The 17,762-nt window shown below is 55.6% G+C and overlaps 1 protein-coding gene across 1 annotated transcript; it reads right to left on the bottom strand.

The window, feature by feature from the left end:
• Window positions 1-616: 616 nt before the first annotated feature.
• SLC35E1 (solute carrier family 35 member E1) lies at window positions 617-17,662 on the bottom strand. Its single transcript, XM_077121997.1, has 6 exons — window positions 17,254-17,662; window positions 17,093-17,163; window positions 15,113-15,250; window positions 14,157-14,282; window positions 3,777-4,022; window positions 617-3,655 (listed from the first exon to the last, which is right to left on the bottom strand). Exons 1-6 carry the CDS (start codon window positions 17,645-17,647, stop codon window positions 3,446-3,448), a joined length of 1,185 nt encoding a protein of 394 aa, XP_076978112.1. The 5' UTR covers window positions 17,648-17,662; the 3' UTR covers window positions 617-3,445.
• Window positions 17,663-17,762: the final 100 nt, after the last annotated feature.

Here is a 17,762-nt window from a genome sequence, read left to right on the forward strand (position 1 = left end):
GTTCTGGGCCTGCACCACACCGAACAACCAACCTCTGTCTCAGTTCTCTCTGTAGAACGGGGGTAACGCGCCTCCCCCTTGGCCTCTGATGGCTAACCGAGGTGCTGTGTACAACATAAAAGGGGCGCCTATCTGTGGACCAGACACGTGAGTCAAAGGAAGCGTTGTCTGTGGCCCCTCAGCATTTCCACCCGCCTCCAGGGGTGTACGTCCATGGCAGGTAGTGTGAGGGGAGCCCACGTGGCTGTCCCTGAACCTGGTACGGCTGCAGAGCTGAGGTCTGGATGACATGGGCAATTTCCCAGTAGCCACATTTGAAGGAAATTCTCTGGTGGGCTTGATTTCTGAAGGCAGGCGGGGGGTGGGACCTAAGCAGCTGTGTCACCCCAGCCAGGTGAGTTAGTCCCTTTGGGCCTCATTCTCTTTATCTGCCAAAAAAGCTGAAAAACCTGAGCTCGGGGCATTGTAAGAGGTCCCCGTGTAAAGCCCACTTGGCATCTGATGCCAGAGGCACTCGGTTTGAGTTTGGACTGAAAATATTTTCCCAAACACACCACCTCATCCCTGGACTCCCCGTGTCACTCAGGTCAATAAAGGCATGGCACTAATTCTGAGCTGCGATTCTTGTTTTATTCTCCCTTCTCACAAATGAAGCCACAAACACAAACTAATTTGGGGCTCAAAAGGAAAAAAAGCTTGGCACGCCCATTCCAGTACACGCACGAGTGAGAACCAAGCCAGCTGGCATCTCCCATGGCAGCCCCTGCTGCTGGCACGCTGATGATGGGGTCACCCAGCACACCCCCCGAGACCCCTGCTGACAAATTGGAACCATCCCCACATCCCCAGAGTCCGTTGTCTAATTTTTGTAAATGCCATCAAAGGATGTATAGAGCATCTCACCACAGAACAGTCTATGGCATTGAAGTCCTGAGAAGAGGTGACAGTTGGGAGGAAATGTAACGATTTTCAGGTCCTTTGCTAAGACTGTGCGTCCTCAAGGTCTGGGCCTGGCTGTGTCTTGGGAGTGACAAAGGGCCCGTGTGTGACATGCAGCAAACATGGTGACGCTCAGAAACCCCGTGAGCTTCTCCGACCAACACATCTGCTGCTTCCCCTGCAGGAGGGGCTGGCTTGCCCTCTGATAAATGACTGAGGCAGAGGGCTTAGGAAAACCCTGCTGTCCCACAAGAGGCAGCAAAGGCTCCCTGAGAAGCACTGCCCGAGATCCCCTGCTGCCAAGTGAAGGAGTGGGCTCTGAGTGGGCTCCAGGCCGCTACACCTGACCGGGGTGGGTGAAGCGCTCAACCCAGCCTGGCAGCAGGAATGGGCGAGCGGAGCTGCACAGGAGCCAGGGGTGGGGCCGCTCCCTGGTCTCCCAGACGGCGTCACCTCTGAGACTTCAAGTCTCAAAAATGTGTCTTTTGTCTTAACCCGGTCCAGTACACTTACCTCCATCCAGGTGTTCGTATGTGCTCTGAATTTATGTACAGAATTAAATATCTCATTTATTAATTTGCAAGTAATAATAAAACCAGTCATTCCCCCCTCACCAGCACAACCTGCATTAGAAAAGGAAACAGATGAATAGAGAGATTTCCACAACCTCCAGCAATCTCATTACACTGGACACAGAGGCCTCATTCCTCTCGGGGCCCAATCCCACACTCAGGAGGTCAGTTTCCACAAGTTCCAAGACAAAACCACTCAATCTTTGCAGGGCAAAACAGTCCTTGTTAGCTGTGACTGGCCAGGAGAAACACCGAGCTGAGGCCCCGCTGTCTCCAGAGATGGCTCCCTGCAGATAACACCCTCCAGGGTCACCGCTTCCCATTTCCCCAGGAATCGCCTCAAAGCTCGGGGCCGAGTGTTGACAGCAAGCACGGGTGGCTGCGGGGCTCTCCCAAGGGGCTCCCCAGCCCCCACCGAGCAGTCCGTCCAGAGGCCGGGAAAGCCGAAGTGTCTGAATATGAAATTCCAACGACCACCAGCGGAGCCCCATGGGAGCTATGTCCCCGCCTCTCCGAACAGAGCTTCCCAGTTGCCTGGGACAGAGCAGACCACTGCCACCCCCACAGGCCCCTGCGTTCACGGGTCGAGGACGGTGTGGAAGAGAGAACACGCTCACCAGGACTCCACAGGCCGGGCCGGCAGCCCCCGCGGTGAAGATACAGAGGTTTCACAGTGACGGGAAGACCGCGGCATCCAGGAGTCGCCTACTGAATGGCGTCACTTTGCTGGCCATGGGGTCCAGCCCAAACCCAAACCCATGCTGGCGGAAGAACCTGGCGTGGGAAAACCAAACAGCGGCCTGCTGCCGCCCCTGCCTGCCTCGGCCAGGGCGAGCCTCCCTGGTCCTCACGTCAACAGCCCGAGAGCAGAGTCGTCTTCGCAGCGCCGCGGCCAGGACTCACACACAGGCATCGAGGTGATCTGCCGGCTTTGTCTCCATTTCCAATGACTGTGGTCACAGGACAGGACCTGGGAGCATCTCCCACCGAGCGCAGCACCTCCGGGACGCACCCTTTTCGCAGGCAGCCGATGAAAAGCAGAAGGGTTTTCCATCCGCGAGCCAGCCGAGGGGGCCTAAGGTGTGAAATCACCCCAACCACAAACACCCCCTAGAAAAGTGCCAGAGCCTCGTGAAGTCCACACGTCCCCCCAGACCCCGCTGCACATTGTGGCAGGGGGCAGAGAAGACCGGGTGGCCTGGAGAAACTGGGCTTGAACCCCAACCAGACTTCCTAAAGGTCATCCCCCTAGCCCCAGGGAGGTGTCCCCCAGGCCCAGCAGTTGCTCCCTATAGCCCCGAGGAAGCGCCCCACCTTCTCCCATGGGAAGCAGGGCTGGGGGCAGGGCCGGCTTCCCTCCCCGGGCCCGGGCCTGGGCTGCAGCTGCCTCTGGGCTGCGCCTCGAAGGGTCGGACTTCCAGAGGGATGCTGAATCTGACAGCCCTTCACATTGGAATGGGGCATGTGGACGACCGGGGATGCTGGGGTCCTCTTTGTGGCCAGAGGTGCTCTGAATAAACCCTGCTGTGCCCCTGCTGCCCCCCACCCAGCACCATTCCTACAGCTACGCGAGCAGCATTGTTCATGAGCAATTCTGTTTCACCTGGGCAGCCCTCAGGTCTGGATCTGCAAGTTCCACCTTTGCAGAAAGTCTACAGTGTTCCTTGGGGGCTCACAGGGGACTGGCCCACACAGAGAGGCAGACCTTGGCCGAGCCTCCCCTGGCGCCTCCGATGAGACCGAGGGACGCAGGAGCCTTACGTACAGTGTGGGTGCCTGCCCGGAGCCCGCGGGTCCCCGCTGCAGGCAGGTCCTCCTGCGGCACCAGGACGCGCCCGAGGCTGGACGCTCGGCCCCGTCCCTCTGGCCAGGCTGGCGCTCACGGCTGGTCGGTGTGTCCGCTGCTGCTGGGGCGGGGCGCGGGGCTCCTGGCGCTACACATCGTATCGGTTCAAGGCGTAGGAGCTGGGGTAGCTGGGGCGACCATACTGGAAGTGGTCGGCCAGGTGGGTCCCATGCGGGGGGAAGAGGACGCCGTTGTGCGGCTTCTCGGGCCCGCTCCGGGGGCGCGCCTTCCCGCTCAGGTCGCCCGTCACCACTGGCAGGAGGTGCTTCTTGGCCTGCTGGTTGGCGTCATACTTGGTCTGCACGGGGAGAGTGGGGGGATGGAGAGCGGGGGGTCAGTAGCCCCCTCGGGCCCCGGTGGATGCAGGGGCAGAGGGCGGCGCCCCCGCTTCCCAGCCCGTCCGGCCCCACCCGGCCCACCTTGTTGTACAGGAAGACCCCCAGGATGGCGGTCAGCATGCCCAGCACGTTGGTGCCCGTCACGGGGTTGCGCAGCGTGAGCAGGGACACGGCGATGACCAGGATGCGCTTGGTGGCGTTGGCGACCGAGTAACTCAGGGGGCTGACAAGGCTGAGGATGCTGAAGGCGACGACGTTCTGCGCCAAGTTGCAGAAGCCACTGACCGCCAGGAGCAGCAGCATCCAGGGCCACTGGGTGACGGGGGCCTGCGAGCGTGGGGCAGGGCGGCTCAGGGGGCAGGGCACGGCCACCCACCCTCATCCCGACCCCTGCCTGGGCCAGCGAGGGCAGGCGTGCAAGGGGCCGCAGGGAGGCGGGACCCGGAGCCGGGCCCAGTACCTGGGAGTGGCCCCGGGCAGGGGCGCTGAGTGGGCAAAGATCAGGGGCCCGGGGAAGGGGCAGCTGGGGAAGCTTCTCCACAACGCCACGGGGAGACCAGCCCCTCGAGTGCCCACTGACGCCGAGCAAAACGCTCGGAAGACGCCGCCGTCACCCACGTTGCCACCACCCCTCTGGCCTCACGGGGCTCAGGCCACTCTCCAGGGCTCACAGGGGTTGGGGAACCGCGACCAGAGAGCCCTGGACCACGGAACCACCCCAAAGAGCCTGGGCTGACGGGCGTGAACCCAGCTGTCTTGCCCGCAGTGCTGCTCCCAAGCCTCCAGGCACCCTGGCGCCCCTCGAGACCGGCCCTGCAGGTCACCGCGGCCGCCGCAGGCAGGGCTGCCAGGCCAGGGGGGTGACCCAGGGCCGCAGGGGGCCTGCCCTGACCTGGGGGGTCAGGACAGCAGCGGGGCCCCCTGCGAACAAGCTGCCTGATTCCACTTCCACCACCTTGCGAGAGAGGGGGTCACTCGGGCCCCTCAAAGGCGAGCGGGCAAGCTGAGGTGACCTGCCCCACGGCTCCCATCAGGGCACAAAGGCCAGATCCAAGCCAGCTGTACCCCACCACGTGCCCTGTGGGGCCTGTCTCCTCCCTTCCTCTCTTTCCCTTTCTATCTCTCCATCCGTCCGTCCCTCCACCTATCTGCGATGGGAAGATTTTATTTATGTCCCCACCCACACAGTTCTTAGATACAGGAGTTCTGACCTCAGATACTTAGGAGAAAACAAGAGGGCATTTTCCTGCAACTCATTACCGGCAACGTATCACAACGCAAAACAGCTTGGAAAAGAGGGTGGAAGAGAAGAGGGAGGGAAGGGTGGTCGGTGAGTGAAATGGAGGCAAGCTGATCAAGTGGAGTTCTTCTATGTTTAATTCTTGGGAACTATGAAGTCCCTGTAGGCAAGCTCACTTCTGCAGACTGTTTTCCCAGTGTGGACAAAGTGGATGCCAAATGGACACTCCCTTAAGCACCTGAAGACAAGTGACCTTAAAAAGCTCCGGGAATCTGTTTTCACTGTCTCAAAAGGAGTCTGTGCTGGTTAGAAACTGTGTGGACCCCAGCTAAGCTGTGTTCTCTAATCCTCATTCAATACTGCCGGGTGGGGTCCTTTTGGTTAAGCTTTTTCCAGGGAGATGTGACCCACCATCCAAGGTGGGTGTTGATCCAGCTACCGGACTCCTTTAAAAGGGAACCATTTTGGAAAGAGCTGATACAGACAAGGAAAGAGACCTTTGCAGAGGCAGAAGGAGACGGCTGAGGGGAAGCCAGCAGACCTCGCCATATGCCTTCCCAGATGAAAGAGAAACCTGGACGTCATCGGCCCTTTCTTGAGTCAGGGTATCTTTCCTTGGATGCCTTAGTTTGGACGTTCTTATAGCCTTAGAAGTATAACCTTGCATCTTAGTATATCTCCTTTTTAAAAGCCATTCTGTTTCTAGTGTATCACATTCTGGCAGCGTCAGCAAGCCAAGAGAGAGTTCATGGCTGCAGCGTAGCTGAGGACTGCCGAGCCGCGCTTACAGGAAACCCCACGAGGAAAGGAACCCAGCAGATGCACCTTTTAAAACCACAAGCAGTTGAGGTGCAGCTCCGTGAGTGCCAACGCACGTGCAGGCTCATGTGATGTGCACCACTGCTGGAGTACAGGAGAGCCCCCCATCCCACAGGGCCCTCCCAGTCCCATGCCACAGGTGTGCCCTCGGAGACGGCTGTGTGCACAGAGCCCCACAGCACGCCGCCTCCACTGCCTCCACGGAGGGCCTCGCACTTTCCCCAACGGTCCAAGCAGCAACCATCACGACCGTCCTACGGCCGAGTTCCCTTATCGACCCTCCAACGAGGGATGTACGCAGTGCTTCTTGTTTCGGGGGACAGTGAAGAGCTGCTGTAAAGACTTGGATCTGGGCCCTGGTGGGGAACCTGCATTTCCTCACCCTCGGGTTGACACCCAGGACACAACGGCAGCCACCGGGCAGCACATGGCCCACGGTCCAGCAGGGCGCTTGCGCCACCCTGCACCCTGCCAGCAGCTGAGTGTCCACACCATGCGTGTCGGGGACCAGTGTGGCCGCACCTCATTTGTGTGAGCTGCGCCTGCAGGCAGGACAGGGACACCAGATTTCCTGTACTCCCGACAGTGCCACACGCACTGCACATGCCAGCTTTTCTGCCGTCTGCATGTTCTTTTGCAGGCCTCCTCCTTCCGCTTTGCTTTTGGCCGCCAAGTGACCCCACCCTCCTAGCTGACCAGCTATGCCACTGGGCTACCGCTGATGTCCCCTGTGACGTCACCAGCGTGGCCACCGTCGGAGCTGCAGCCCATAGGCCAGGGAGCCCCAGAATGTCCTTCAGGGCTCTGGGGTGTCTGCCAGGCATTGTAGACCGTCTCCCCAAAGGCAGCATTTCCCCTACACTTAGTGTTTCCCTGCTCCTTTCTGCCCCTGGGGGTTCGGGGAAGGCCCGGGTGACTGGGGGGAGGCGGAGGCCCTCTCCACCTGGTTTGTCTCAAATCCCTGTGACCCTCTGAGCCTTCTGGCATTTTTTCAGAGAGAGGCCCAGGGGCGCCGATCTTGGGGGCCTGCCTCTACTCAGGTGTGCCTCAGGTCCACGACTTTAGACCTTGTTGGGGATGAAACAGGGTATGGCAGGGGCGGCAGGTGTCGGATGAACCTGATGTGTTCACAGGGTGCAAGGACGGCTTCCCAGAAGCAGGGTGTCCGCCGTGGACTGCTGTGCCGGAGGCTGGAGCAGACCTGCCACAGCAGGCAGCTGAGTGCGCACCCTGGGTTTCGGAAGATGCTTTTCTCGGGGTCAACTGGCATGACCCTGTGACTTTTCTTCGTTAGAGCCTTTTCAGGGTAGGTGACACTGACTGATGTCCACACATCGACCCAGCCCTGCGTTCATGGTTAAATCCTTCGGTCGCTATGCTAGTCTGCTGGCTGCCAGAATGCAATATACAAAAACGGAACAGCTTTTAAAAAGGGGAATTTAGTAAGTTGCTAGTTTACAGTTTTAAGGCTGAGAAAATGTCCCAATTAAAGCAATTCTATAGAAATGTCCAATCTAAGGCATCCAGGGAAAGATACCTTGGTTCAAGAAGGCCGATGAAGTTCAGGGTTTGTCTCTCGGCTGGAAGAGCACATGGCATCGCCTGCTAGCTTTCTCTCCTGGCTTCCTGTTTCATGAAGCTCCCCGGGAGGTGTTTTCCTTCTTCATCTCCAAAGCACTGGCTGGTGGACTCTCTGCTTCGTGGTGCTGCGGCGTTCTCTGCTCGCTCAGAATCTCGTGGCTTTCTCTCTCGTTGTTCTCTAGCTTTTTCCAAAGTGCTTCTTTTTTTAAAGGATTCCAGTAAAACCAATCGAGGCCCACATGTTTCCACCTAATCAAGTTTAATATCCACTTAATGGAGTCACATCTCCATGGAAATAAAGTAATTAAAGTTCCCAACATAATATACAGTACTGAATAGGGATTAGAAGAAACCGTTGCTCCCGTAAGGTTGACTAGGACTAAAACATGGCTTTTCTAGGGTACATACACCTTTTCAAACCAGCACACTTGCGGTGTCTTCTTCTTATATATTGCTGCTTTCTATCTGCTAATACCTTCGTGACGCTTTCTGTCTCTGTGCTCATGAGGGACACTGGTCTGTGGTTCTCTCTTCTCACACTGCCCCGTCTGGTTTTCTTATCATGGTAAGGCTGATCTCATGAAAGTGAACTCAAGTGTTGTCCCCCCCTTCTATTTCCTGGAAGAGGTTGCATAGAATTGTTGTTGTTTCTCCTTGAAATGCTGAGTAGAATTCACCGGAGAAACCATCTAGTGGCCCTGATGTTATCTTTTTCAAAAGTTTTTTGACGAATATTATGATTTCTTGAATAGTTCTAGGACTACTGTGGTTATTGGTTTCATCGTGGACGTCTTGGTAGGTTGTGGTTTCTGAGGAGTCGGTTTGTTCCCTCTGTGTCACGAGCACATCCTCTCGGCATCCTTTCAGCGTCTGCAAGTCTGTAGTTATATTCCCTCTTTCATCGGACACTGGTGGGGTGCCTGGGTAGTTAGTGGTCAGCCTTGCTTCAGCTGAAAATATTTTCTAATTCCCCTTGAGAATTCTTCTTCAAGCCATAGATTATTTAGACTGTGTTAATTTCCAAGTGTTTGGAGATTTTCCAGATATATTTCAGTCATTGATTTTTAAGACCATTGTGGTCAAAGAATATACTTTGTTGGTTTACATCATTTTAAATTTAAGGTGTTTTTTGCTTTTTGCTTCTTTTCAGTGACCCGAGACATAATTTATTTTGGTGACTGTCCAATGGGCAGTTATAAAGAATATGTATCCTGTTGTATTGGGTGGAGTTGGCTGAATTAAATTAAATTAAATCAGGTTGGTTGATGGCACTCCGTTCTTCTATACCCTTGCTGGGGTTCTGTTGTTTTATTGATTTCTGCAGGTCTGTAGTTGTTGCATATAAAACTCAAGGTTGATGGTTCTTGGTCTCAGCACTTTAAAAACATTGCACTACTTTGGAATGCTAAGCAAATACAGATATATCTGGTGGCAAATGTTTATATACTATACAGTACCTATATATATATATTTGAGGTTCTGATTAGAGAAAAAGATATATAAATTACCCATTGTTTTTTTATAGAGATATTTAAAAATATACAAAAAAAACCCCAAAACATTGCTCTATTTCTTTCCAGTTTTCATAATTTTGGATGAGAAATCTGCAGACATTACAAGTAACAAATCATTTTTCTCCGGCTGCTTTCAAGCTGTTCTCTGGATTTGTTTGATAATGAGGTGTCTGAATATGAATTTCTTTGAGTCTATGTTGTTTTAGAGCTTGCTAATTTCTTAAATCTGTAAGTACATGTCTTTTTGCCAAATTTGAGAAGATTTTAGGCTTTATTTTTTCATAAATTTTTTTTAACACCACATTCTTTCTCCTCTCACTTGGGAACTCTGGTTACACAAACGTTAGACCATGTAGCATCTCTGGGGCTCAGTTCATTATCTTTTCATCTTTTTTTCCCTCTGATGTCAAATCGGAGGGAAATTTCTATTGATGTATCTTTACGCTATTGACTCTTCCCTCTGCCATCTCCATTCTACTCCAGGCTCTTGAGTCCATCCTGTTTTAAGCTATTCTGTTTTTCCTTTCTTGTATCTCCATCTCGCTCTTTTCTGACTCTTCTGTTTCCTTGCTGAGACCTTCTGTCTTTCCTCTGGTTCCGTGAGTGCTCGTCCCTACTTCCTGGCACATGGTTATAACAGCCGCTTTCAAGGTCTTGGTCTAAAAGTCCCAACACTGTGTCATCTCAGTGCTGACATCTGTTGACTGTCTCTTCCCGTAAGAGCCGAAATCCTCCTGCCTCTTCATCCACCAGCTCATTCCGGACCCAGTTTTGTATGTGCGGAATATTCTGACGGCCTGGGTCTTAGTGAAATCGCCTGAAGGATGCTGGCATTTTGTTTGGGTGGGCGAGGGACCAGCCGGGTCAGGTATGCATTCTGAGCAGCACTCTGTGGGCTGGGTCCCCACGCTGGGGCTCCTCCAAAGCCTCTGCATGGCATCTGGGTCCGTCCTGTGGGTGCACTACCCAGTGGTCAGTCTTGGCCCCGGGCAGGGTTTGGGTATGGTCCAGGCTTTGCAGTCCTTGGTACACCATCTCAGGTCACACTATTGCTGGTGCATCTCAGGGGCGAGCCTGGAATCTCATTAGCAACATTAGGGGGTTACTCTGTCCAAGGGACTCCCTCTCCATGATACTTTCCCCTTTCCTAGGACTCAAGGCTTCTAGTCAAAAGGTTGGGCTCCACTCTACCCTGCATTTCCTGCAACTGCACCCCCAACTGGGTCTGAGCACTACAAGGGTAACCAGAGGCAAAAAAAAAAAAAGCAATGGGGTGTACCCTCTGAGGGCCAAGGAAGGTTCCCCCCCACCTCAGACTTGTAGATACCCATGGGACCACTGGCTCTGCCCCACCACCTTGGGACATTCTGGCAGAATGAAGAAAAAAGAGAACAAGAAGACCTGGGGACTTCCTGTATTCTCCGAGTGACAGCCATGTGCTTTCCCACTCCCCAAGCCCAAAGTCAAGGGCTTCTCTCTATCCCACCGAACGCCCACTTGGACATGTCGGGCTGCCTTGAGTTCAGGCTAGAGACACAGGGGAGGAGAGAGGGAAACCCCTCGCCGTCTCAGTGGTCCTTTGGCGTCTGGTCTTCTTCCCCGATCTGTCTGCCACCGCTGGCTATTTTTTTTTTTAAATATTTAAGTATTTATGTCAGTCCTTTACATTACTGATTCAACAAAAACTTCCACGGAGTGTCAGATTCTTGGCACGCCAGTTTGAATCTATGGTGCACCCCAGAAAAGCCACGTCCTCTAATCCTCACTCAGAACTGCTGGATAGGAGCTTTTCCATGAGATGTGACCCACCTGACTGTGGGTGGTGATTTTGATTAGAGGGTTTCCATGGAGATGTATCTCCCACCTACTGAAGGTGGGGTAGCTTACTGGGGCCCTGTAAGAGGGAACCATTTTGGAAAGACTCACAAGAGCCCACATAGCCGGAAACCGGAGACCTTTGGACATGAAGAAAGAAAGCACCCCCCAGGGAACTTCATGGAACGAGAAGCCTGGAGAGAAAGCTAGCAGATGTCATCATGTTCGCCATGTGCCTTTACAGTTGATAGAAAAAGCCTAAACGTCATTGGCCTTCTTCAACCAAGATACCTTTCCCTTGATGCCTTAGATTGGACATTTCTATAGAATTGCTTTAATTTTGACATTTTCACAGTCTTAAAACATGTATATGTGCAACTTTATATATTCTTTTTAAAAGCCATTCCGTTTCGGGTATATCGCATTCCGGCAGCTTGCAAACCAGAACAGATGGGTTACAGATTTTATAGTGTTCTGGTTTTCAAAACACTGCACAAGCAGTTGTTTTCACACTGTGTTGTGAAGAGTCCCAGGTCTGAGGTAGGGACTGAGGGGTGATTCCCCAGCCAGGCTTAAATCAAAGTACCTTATCTGGTCTTACTCTGATTTTAAAAAAAGCAAATTTTAAAAAAACTGCTTGAAAAGCATTGCAGGCTGGTGAGATTTTGTGCACATCATCGTGCGGACGATGCTGAGAAGGAGCATTTATGGGGCCCTTGCTGAGTGTCCACCAATCAACCAGACGCCGGACGGTGTCATCGCGTCCATTTTCTCAGCAGCCCACCGAGGGGGCACCACGCTCAGCGGCAATGCTGTCGCTGTTCTATGTGTCAGGAGACTGGAATCAGAGAGGGTAACTCCCTCTCCTACCACCGACATTTCAGTCATCCTCAAATTGCTGCTTGGAGGTTCTGAAGACTGGGCTGCCTGCTCCAGAGGCTGGCAGCCCCCACCCAGCTTTAGCAGGGCCACCAGCAGCCACGCTGGGTGTCCCCAGGAACTGCCGCTGCAGCCTTCGGCTTGGCACGGTGGTGGGCAGCAGGCCCCAGCTGCCATCCTCCTAGCTGACCCTGCTGTCGTCCGACCCTGTGCCCTCACATTACGGGGCACAGAACTGGGACGCCAAGGTAGCCAGCGTGGTAGGCGCGGGGAGGACGGGGCAGACAGTGCCCTTCACAGAGAGGACGAGCCCAGCTGCACCCCTTAGAGAACGCCACATGCCCCGGGGCCACCACCGAGATGCATGAGGCTCCCGTCAAGTATGATGATGGATTTTGAGCTGAAAAAGGAAGTCCCTGAAAGTATGACACAAAAGGTGATCACTAGAGGGAAACCAAGAAATGTCCTAAACCCAAGAAAAAGCAAAGCAAACAGACCACAGCAGAAACTTATAACGCTGCGCTGTGTGTGTCTGTGTAAGGGCACACGCCAGCAAGCGCCCACATTGAGCAGGGTAAGGACGGGCACACATCAACCAGCAGCACTGGGCAGCCGGTAAAAGGCATGAGAAAGAATCTCCACATCAATACACATAAATGAAAACAGCAAGAGGCACAACCAGTTTCAGTCCTCTACCCCGGGATGGCAACACCCCTTTTCAACACAAAGAAGTGAGAATGGCCCTCACCCAGATACCCCTGGAGACTGAGGGAAGGATCAGATGGGAGGGCAGAGTTGTCACAGGGAAGTTAGGATTTAACAAAGGGCTGTGACTACTGAGTCATTACACAGACATTTCTTTTTAGTTTCTGGTGTATTCGAACAGCCAGAAGGCAATACCTGAAATTGCTAAACCATAACCCATGCTGTATTTTGAAATTTGCTCAGTAACTACTTGTTAAACGGAACTTTGAAATTTATCACTTTTCTGTATATATATTTCACAATAAATGTTTTTTTTTAAGCAGCAAGATGCAGAATAGTACGGGTGAAAACTTTACATGTAAGAAGGAGGCAGGATATAATTTCATACAGAAAGCTGGTTATGTTGGCAAAAAGAGACAGAAAGGGTAAATCAAAGACACAGACATGATCACACACAGGAGAAGGAGGGGAAAGAGGGTGGGGTCGGCAGGAACTGAAGTCGGACTTCTTTGAATCAACAGGTTTGGCTTTGGAAATATAAAGGTTTTACCAGTTTTGGGGGGCCGGGGGCGGGGAGGAAAGCAATTCCTAAAAATGGACAACAGACGGAAATCAATGAATCTGGCTGCAGAACAAGTGGGTGACAGGGGCACACGGTGAAAGCCATTCTTCCCTGTGACCTCAGAACACAGAATTCTGATTGTGCATCTTTACTGGAACATGATCTAAGGACAAACGGAGCCGCGGTGCTATCCTTGATTTCTCCCCGCAGACCACTGCAGCAGCACCACTGGGAACCGCACTGTGAAGCTATCACACATGTGAGCAGTAGGATAACATAAATGAACCTAATGGAAGGACAGAATAAGCAAGTATTGAGAGGAACAGAGCGTCAGAAAAAAGGGGACGTAAATTTAAAAAGCAATGACAATCCTTTGGTGTTCAATTAGAATGGGAACAATTTAGCACAGATACCGCTGCTGCCCCCCCGCCCCCAAATCTATTCCCTGGATTTCACTGGAAAAGCCTAAGGGTAACGGCCACCAGGGGCAGTGAGCACAAGCAGCACTGGTCTGTGTCTCCAAACAGCATTCCCCCTATAAGCAACCCGGGGTTCCGCAGAGGCGGTTGCGTGTGGGTCAAGAGTGGGTGACACACAGAGCTAGAGAGGGCAGCCGGAGGGCTCTATCAGCCAAGCAGGCACCATGCCACCAACGAGCACACATGTTCACAGTGGTGCCAAATAAATGCATACTAAATAAACAAGCACAAAAGGAAAAAACCTTCGACGCACTGACAAGTCCTTACTCCAAGCACCGGTCAATAAAGGGAAAGAGTGAAGCCTCAAACTGTCTCCGCCGTACCGCGTTGTAAAATAACAAACCAGTCCTGACTGACCACAGAAAGTTCTCTGCAGACAAAACACAGCCTGTTTCCTCATCTGGAAAACGAGATAATGTTAACTCCCCAGACGGGTGGTGCTCAGCATGACCCAGACAGGGGTGTGGAGGTCACAGCACGGCTGTCCGGGAACGGTCACTCTCTCCAGGGCTACCCAACAGCCCAGAAGATCCACATTCCCGGGCTCGGGGAGCTACAGGTCTGCCGCAGGTAAATGGCAGCCTGCACGGAGCTGAGGCTGGCAAAGGGCGGCAGCATGGCAAGCCCAGTCCTCAAAGGCCGAAGCGAGGCCCACGCGAGGTCCGGCAGCATGGGGACGCGCGCAGCCACGGCCGGGGGGCTGGACTCGAGCACACTGGAGACGGGTGAGAAGGCAGCTGGCTTCCTCGGCAGCGTGCCACGGAAGTCCCGACCAGGGGCTGGGCGTGCAAAGGGCCAGCACACGCCTGAATCCACACGAAGCCGTAACCGCCCACCCAGTGTCTGCCACAGCGCCAACCGACTCACCAGGTCGCTGCTGACCAGGAAGGCCGAGAGGTCCACCAGGACCCACGTGGGGACCATGAAGAAGGCGGCGTGGCAGCCCAGGATGCTCAGCAGGCGGAGGTGGTGAATCCGCGCGTCTCGCAGGACCTGGAAAGAGAAAGCGCTCTCCAGGCCGACCGAAACCGGGCAGGGCAGGACGGGACAGGCTCCAGCTCCTCGGGGCCCAAACGGCAGGGCGCGTGACCCCGACACCTGGCCCCGGCCCCCACACCGGCACGCGCGCTTTGGAAGCCGTGCACCGCACACGCCCCAAGCCAGCTCGGTGTCTCCCGGACGAAGGACCAAGGGGAGAAGAAAACCAGGGCGCTTGCCCGCGCCGCTGGCATGAGCCTTTCCAGAACACAGCGGGGTGAGTTCACAGACACCCGGAGCCGAAGCCCATCGCGAGGGTCCCAAGACACACGGGGCTGTGGTATCTGTAATGCAAGGTTCCAACTGGGGGCCTGAAAAGGGTGCAGTTCTGACGGAGAGTGAGAACCTGGAGGCGGGAAAGGATTATATGCTGTCGGTCAATGAACAGAGTGGAGATCTCAAACCACAGTTATACCACCTGATGCTAAAAAACGCACAGAAACTAAAATTAATGTCAGTAATGACTATCTTTAGGGTCAGTAATGACGTTACTTAATAAAACAGGAAAACCTGTGGGCGGGGGACAGGTCATGTTAGCTTCTTTATCTCCACCACCCACCGGGCCTGCTTCACACAGGTATTCGACAGAACTTGCGATTTTTCATAGGGCCTTCCTGTAGTTTTTTTGCGTCAACCTACATTGGTTTTGTAGTTGAAAAACATAAAACTCTTTAAAAAATAAAACGATAACCAGAAAACCCATGGAAGGGCAACAGGATTTTTTTTTGCAGACCAAATCTGTCTGTGGCCACTTCTCCACGTCCAGGCGCTGCTGGGCTGGGTACCTTTTTGGAGAATATGTTCTGCAGTGAGAAACACAGGGTGGCGGCGAGTGCGCTGACCAGCCCCCACACGTCGAAGGACAGCTCAGTCACGGTGGCCAGGAGGACGCCACTGATGATGGGGATGAGTGACAGGTACACCTGTGGGCGACAGTGTGGTGGGACCCAGGCTGCCATCATCCCAGGGATCAGGGCCCGCCCCTGCCACCTGCAGGACATCCCACCCTGGGGAGGCCGGGACCAGCTGGGCCACGCTGCTCTGGGCTGGGGAAGGCACGGTGAGTCACTGCCCCCTCCCCCCACACACACCATCACACTCTCCCAGCATCCAGAGCCACAAACCAGGGCCAGCCCCAGGAACCCATCAGCACTACCCACTCACCAGCATCTGAAACCCAGAGCCTGCAGGGGGACCCCTGGACACCCATAAAACCCCAGGCTCTTCCAAGGTGGCCGGGGCACTCTGTGACCCCACCTCAGCCCCACTGGCCACCACCTTCCCCCTCATCCTTTGGTGTTAGCTCACAGGTCCCCTCTGTGCATCCCCCTGTCGCCTCTCAACCCCAAATCCTAACTGCCCACAAAGAGTGGGCTTCCCAGCAGACCCTGCCTCCACTTAGTGGGACTGGTCAGCCATGGTTGCTGCCCCAGCCTAGCACTGGCTGGAAGGAGGCAGGTGACGGCTGCTGGGAAATGGATGCGTGAGAAGTGTGGTGACAGAAGCCCATGGGGCAGTGGGGGAGAGGGCAACAGATCCAGGCCCCACTTCCAGCTATTTGGCCGGCTGGCCGGCTTGGCCCTCTACTCCCAAGAACAATCCCAACCATTGGGAGATTTTAGGGAGAGAGGTTGTAACGGGGAGTTGGGGAACACAGCAAGCTGACTTTCGGCCCCCCGCTCTGGCTGAGGGCCTCAGGCACACGACTCTTGTTCCCTCTACCTGTGACCAAGAGGTGGCCAAGATGACCCACCTCATCCGTTCTGTGGTGGGGGGAGCACACAGCTATCCACGTCACTGATGGCCTCCCTGCCCAGGAAGCCTGCTGCTCGGGCTTCCCGCACCCCGCCACGTGGCTGCCACCCCGCCCAGGCCTATCCACACAGGTACAAGGTCCCACGTCCCGTCCCGGGGGAACCTGATAAACGCAATGTTCTATCGGGTGACTCCAACCCCGTGGAGACACGTCACACAGGCCTGACGTCACGCGGGGGGGGCGGGCCAGCTCTGCCACGACAGGGACAAACTAAAATGTAAAATAACTCAGCCAGAGGTGGCCCAGTTTCTCCAAACCCAATCCAGGGCAGGGCCACCCCGCCTTACATAAAACACCTGGGGCCAGAGAACTGCCTCTTGGCAGAGAGGCTCGGTGGTCTGGGGGAGGAAAACAGATTCTGGCTAGGACTCCACTCAGAGGCGTAGGCCAGAGCCACAGCTTCTTCCACCCTGAGCCAGTGAACACCGTGGGCCTGGCACCAGACCCCACAAAGTGCCAAAAGCATCTCCCACAGGCTGCCCGGGCTTGGGTGGCTCTCTGCATTTTCCACTCCCAGAGCCATCACGATTCCCAGGCCGCCGCGTTCCTAAGCCTCGGCTGCGTTTTACCCAAATCGGCCTCCTTAGATCAGTGTCCCCAAGGGCCCTTCCTTCCCCGGTCCCCGTGTCTCACAAGGAAGTGAAAACCCGCCCGGCAGCGTTCCAGGAAGGAACCTGGCGTTCCCACATACTCCTCCTGCTTGGCCACGTTGCCACACGCCGCCACCTGGCAGCCACCCCTTCCCTGCCAGCCAGCACCGGGAAGGGGAGAGAAGCAGGCGGCTGGGGAGGGGCGGTCAGGAGACAACTGAGGGACCCCCGGCGCGCACACGCACACTCACACCCACACGCACCAGGTTTCGGGCACAGCGGCAGCAAAAGGCGCCAGAGCGGCTGTGCCCCGACTTCCTTCCTCCTTAGCCGGGCAGCCGGCGCCCCGCGCCCCTCACCTTGGTGCTCTGCTTCTCCTTCATGATGACGCGGGACAGCAGGACCACCCAGATGGGCATGGTGGCCTTGACTGCGGAGAGAGGCACGGGGCGCTGAGGGCGCCGCACCCCCCACCCCTGCAGGGCAGCCCCCGGCCCCGCGCCCCCGGCCCAGCACCCACCGGTGTGCGCGTAGGACACGGGCACCTTCCAGATGCTGACGTGCGCCGACACCGACGCGAAGTACTTGCCGAAGGCGAGCGGCAGCACGTAACGCGGGTAGAAGCGCGGCGGCAGCAGCGGGCCCGGCGCGGGCTGCGGGCCGGGGGCCGACTCGGGCGGCGCGGGGGGCACACGCCAGGCGCGCAGCAGCGGCGGGAGCCCTGCGCACAGCGCCAGGATGTGGCAGAGCGACACGGTCACGGGGAACGGGAAGGCGCTCAGGATCACCTTGTTGACCACGTTGCCGCCCGCGCTCAGCGCGTACCACAGCAGGCACAGCGCTGCCACCCGCGCGCCCTCGCGCGCCCCGCCGGGCCCCGCACCCCCCGCGCCCCCCGCGCCCGCCGCCGCCATCCTGCCCCTAGTGCCCGGTTCCCGCCCCGAGGTGCGACGCCGGCAGGGGCGGGGCCGGAGCGGGCGGGGGCGGGCGCGCGGGGCAGCGCCGCTCCCTATTGGCCACCGCCAACGC

Source organism: Tamandua tetradactyla, chromosome 11 (assembly GCF_023851605.1).
Source record: "Tamandua tetradactyla isolate mTamTet1 chromosome 11, mTamTet1.pri, whole genome shotgun sequence".
NCBI classification, from domain to species: Eukaryota; Metazoa; Chordata; class Mammalia; order Pilosa; family Myrmecophagidae; genus Tamandua; species Tamandua tetradactyla.

What these genes read in the sequence shown, in the direction of transcription:
- SLC35E1 (XM_077121997.1), bottom strand. Translation starts at nt 17,647, where the DNA reads ATGGCGGCGGCGGGCGCGGGGGGCGCGGGGGGTGCGGGGCCCGGCGGG. An exon ending in AGGAGAAGCAGAGCACCAAG is followed by an intron (nt 15,251 to 17,092) that starts GTGAGGGGCGCG and finishes TGTCGCCCACAG; the next exon opens with GTGTACCTGTCACTCATCCC. An exon ending in GGGTCTTCCTGTACAACAAG is followed by an intron (nt 3,656 to 3,776) that starts GTGGGCCGGGTG and finishes CTCCCCGTGCAG; the next exon opens with ACCAAGTATGACGCCAACCA.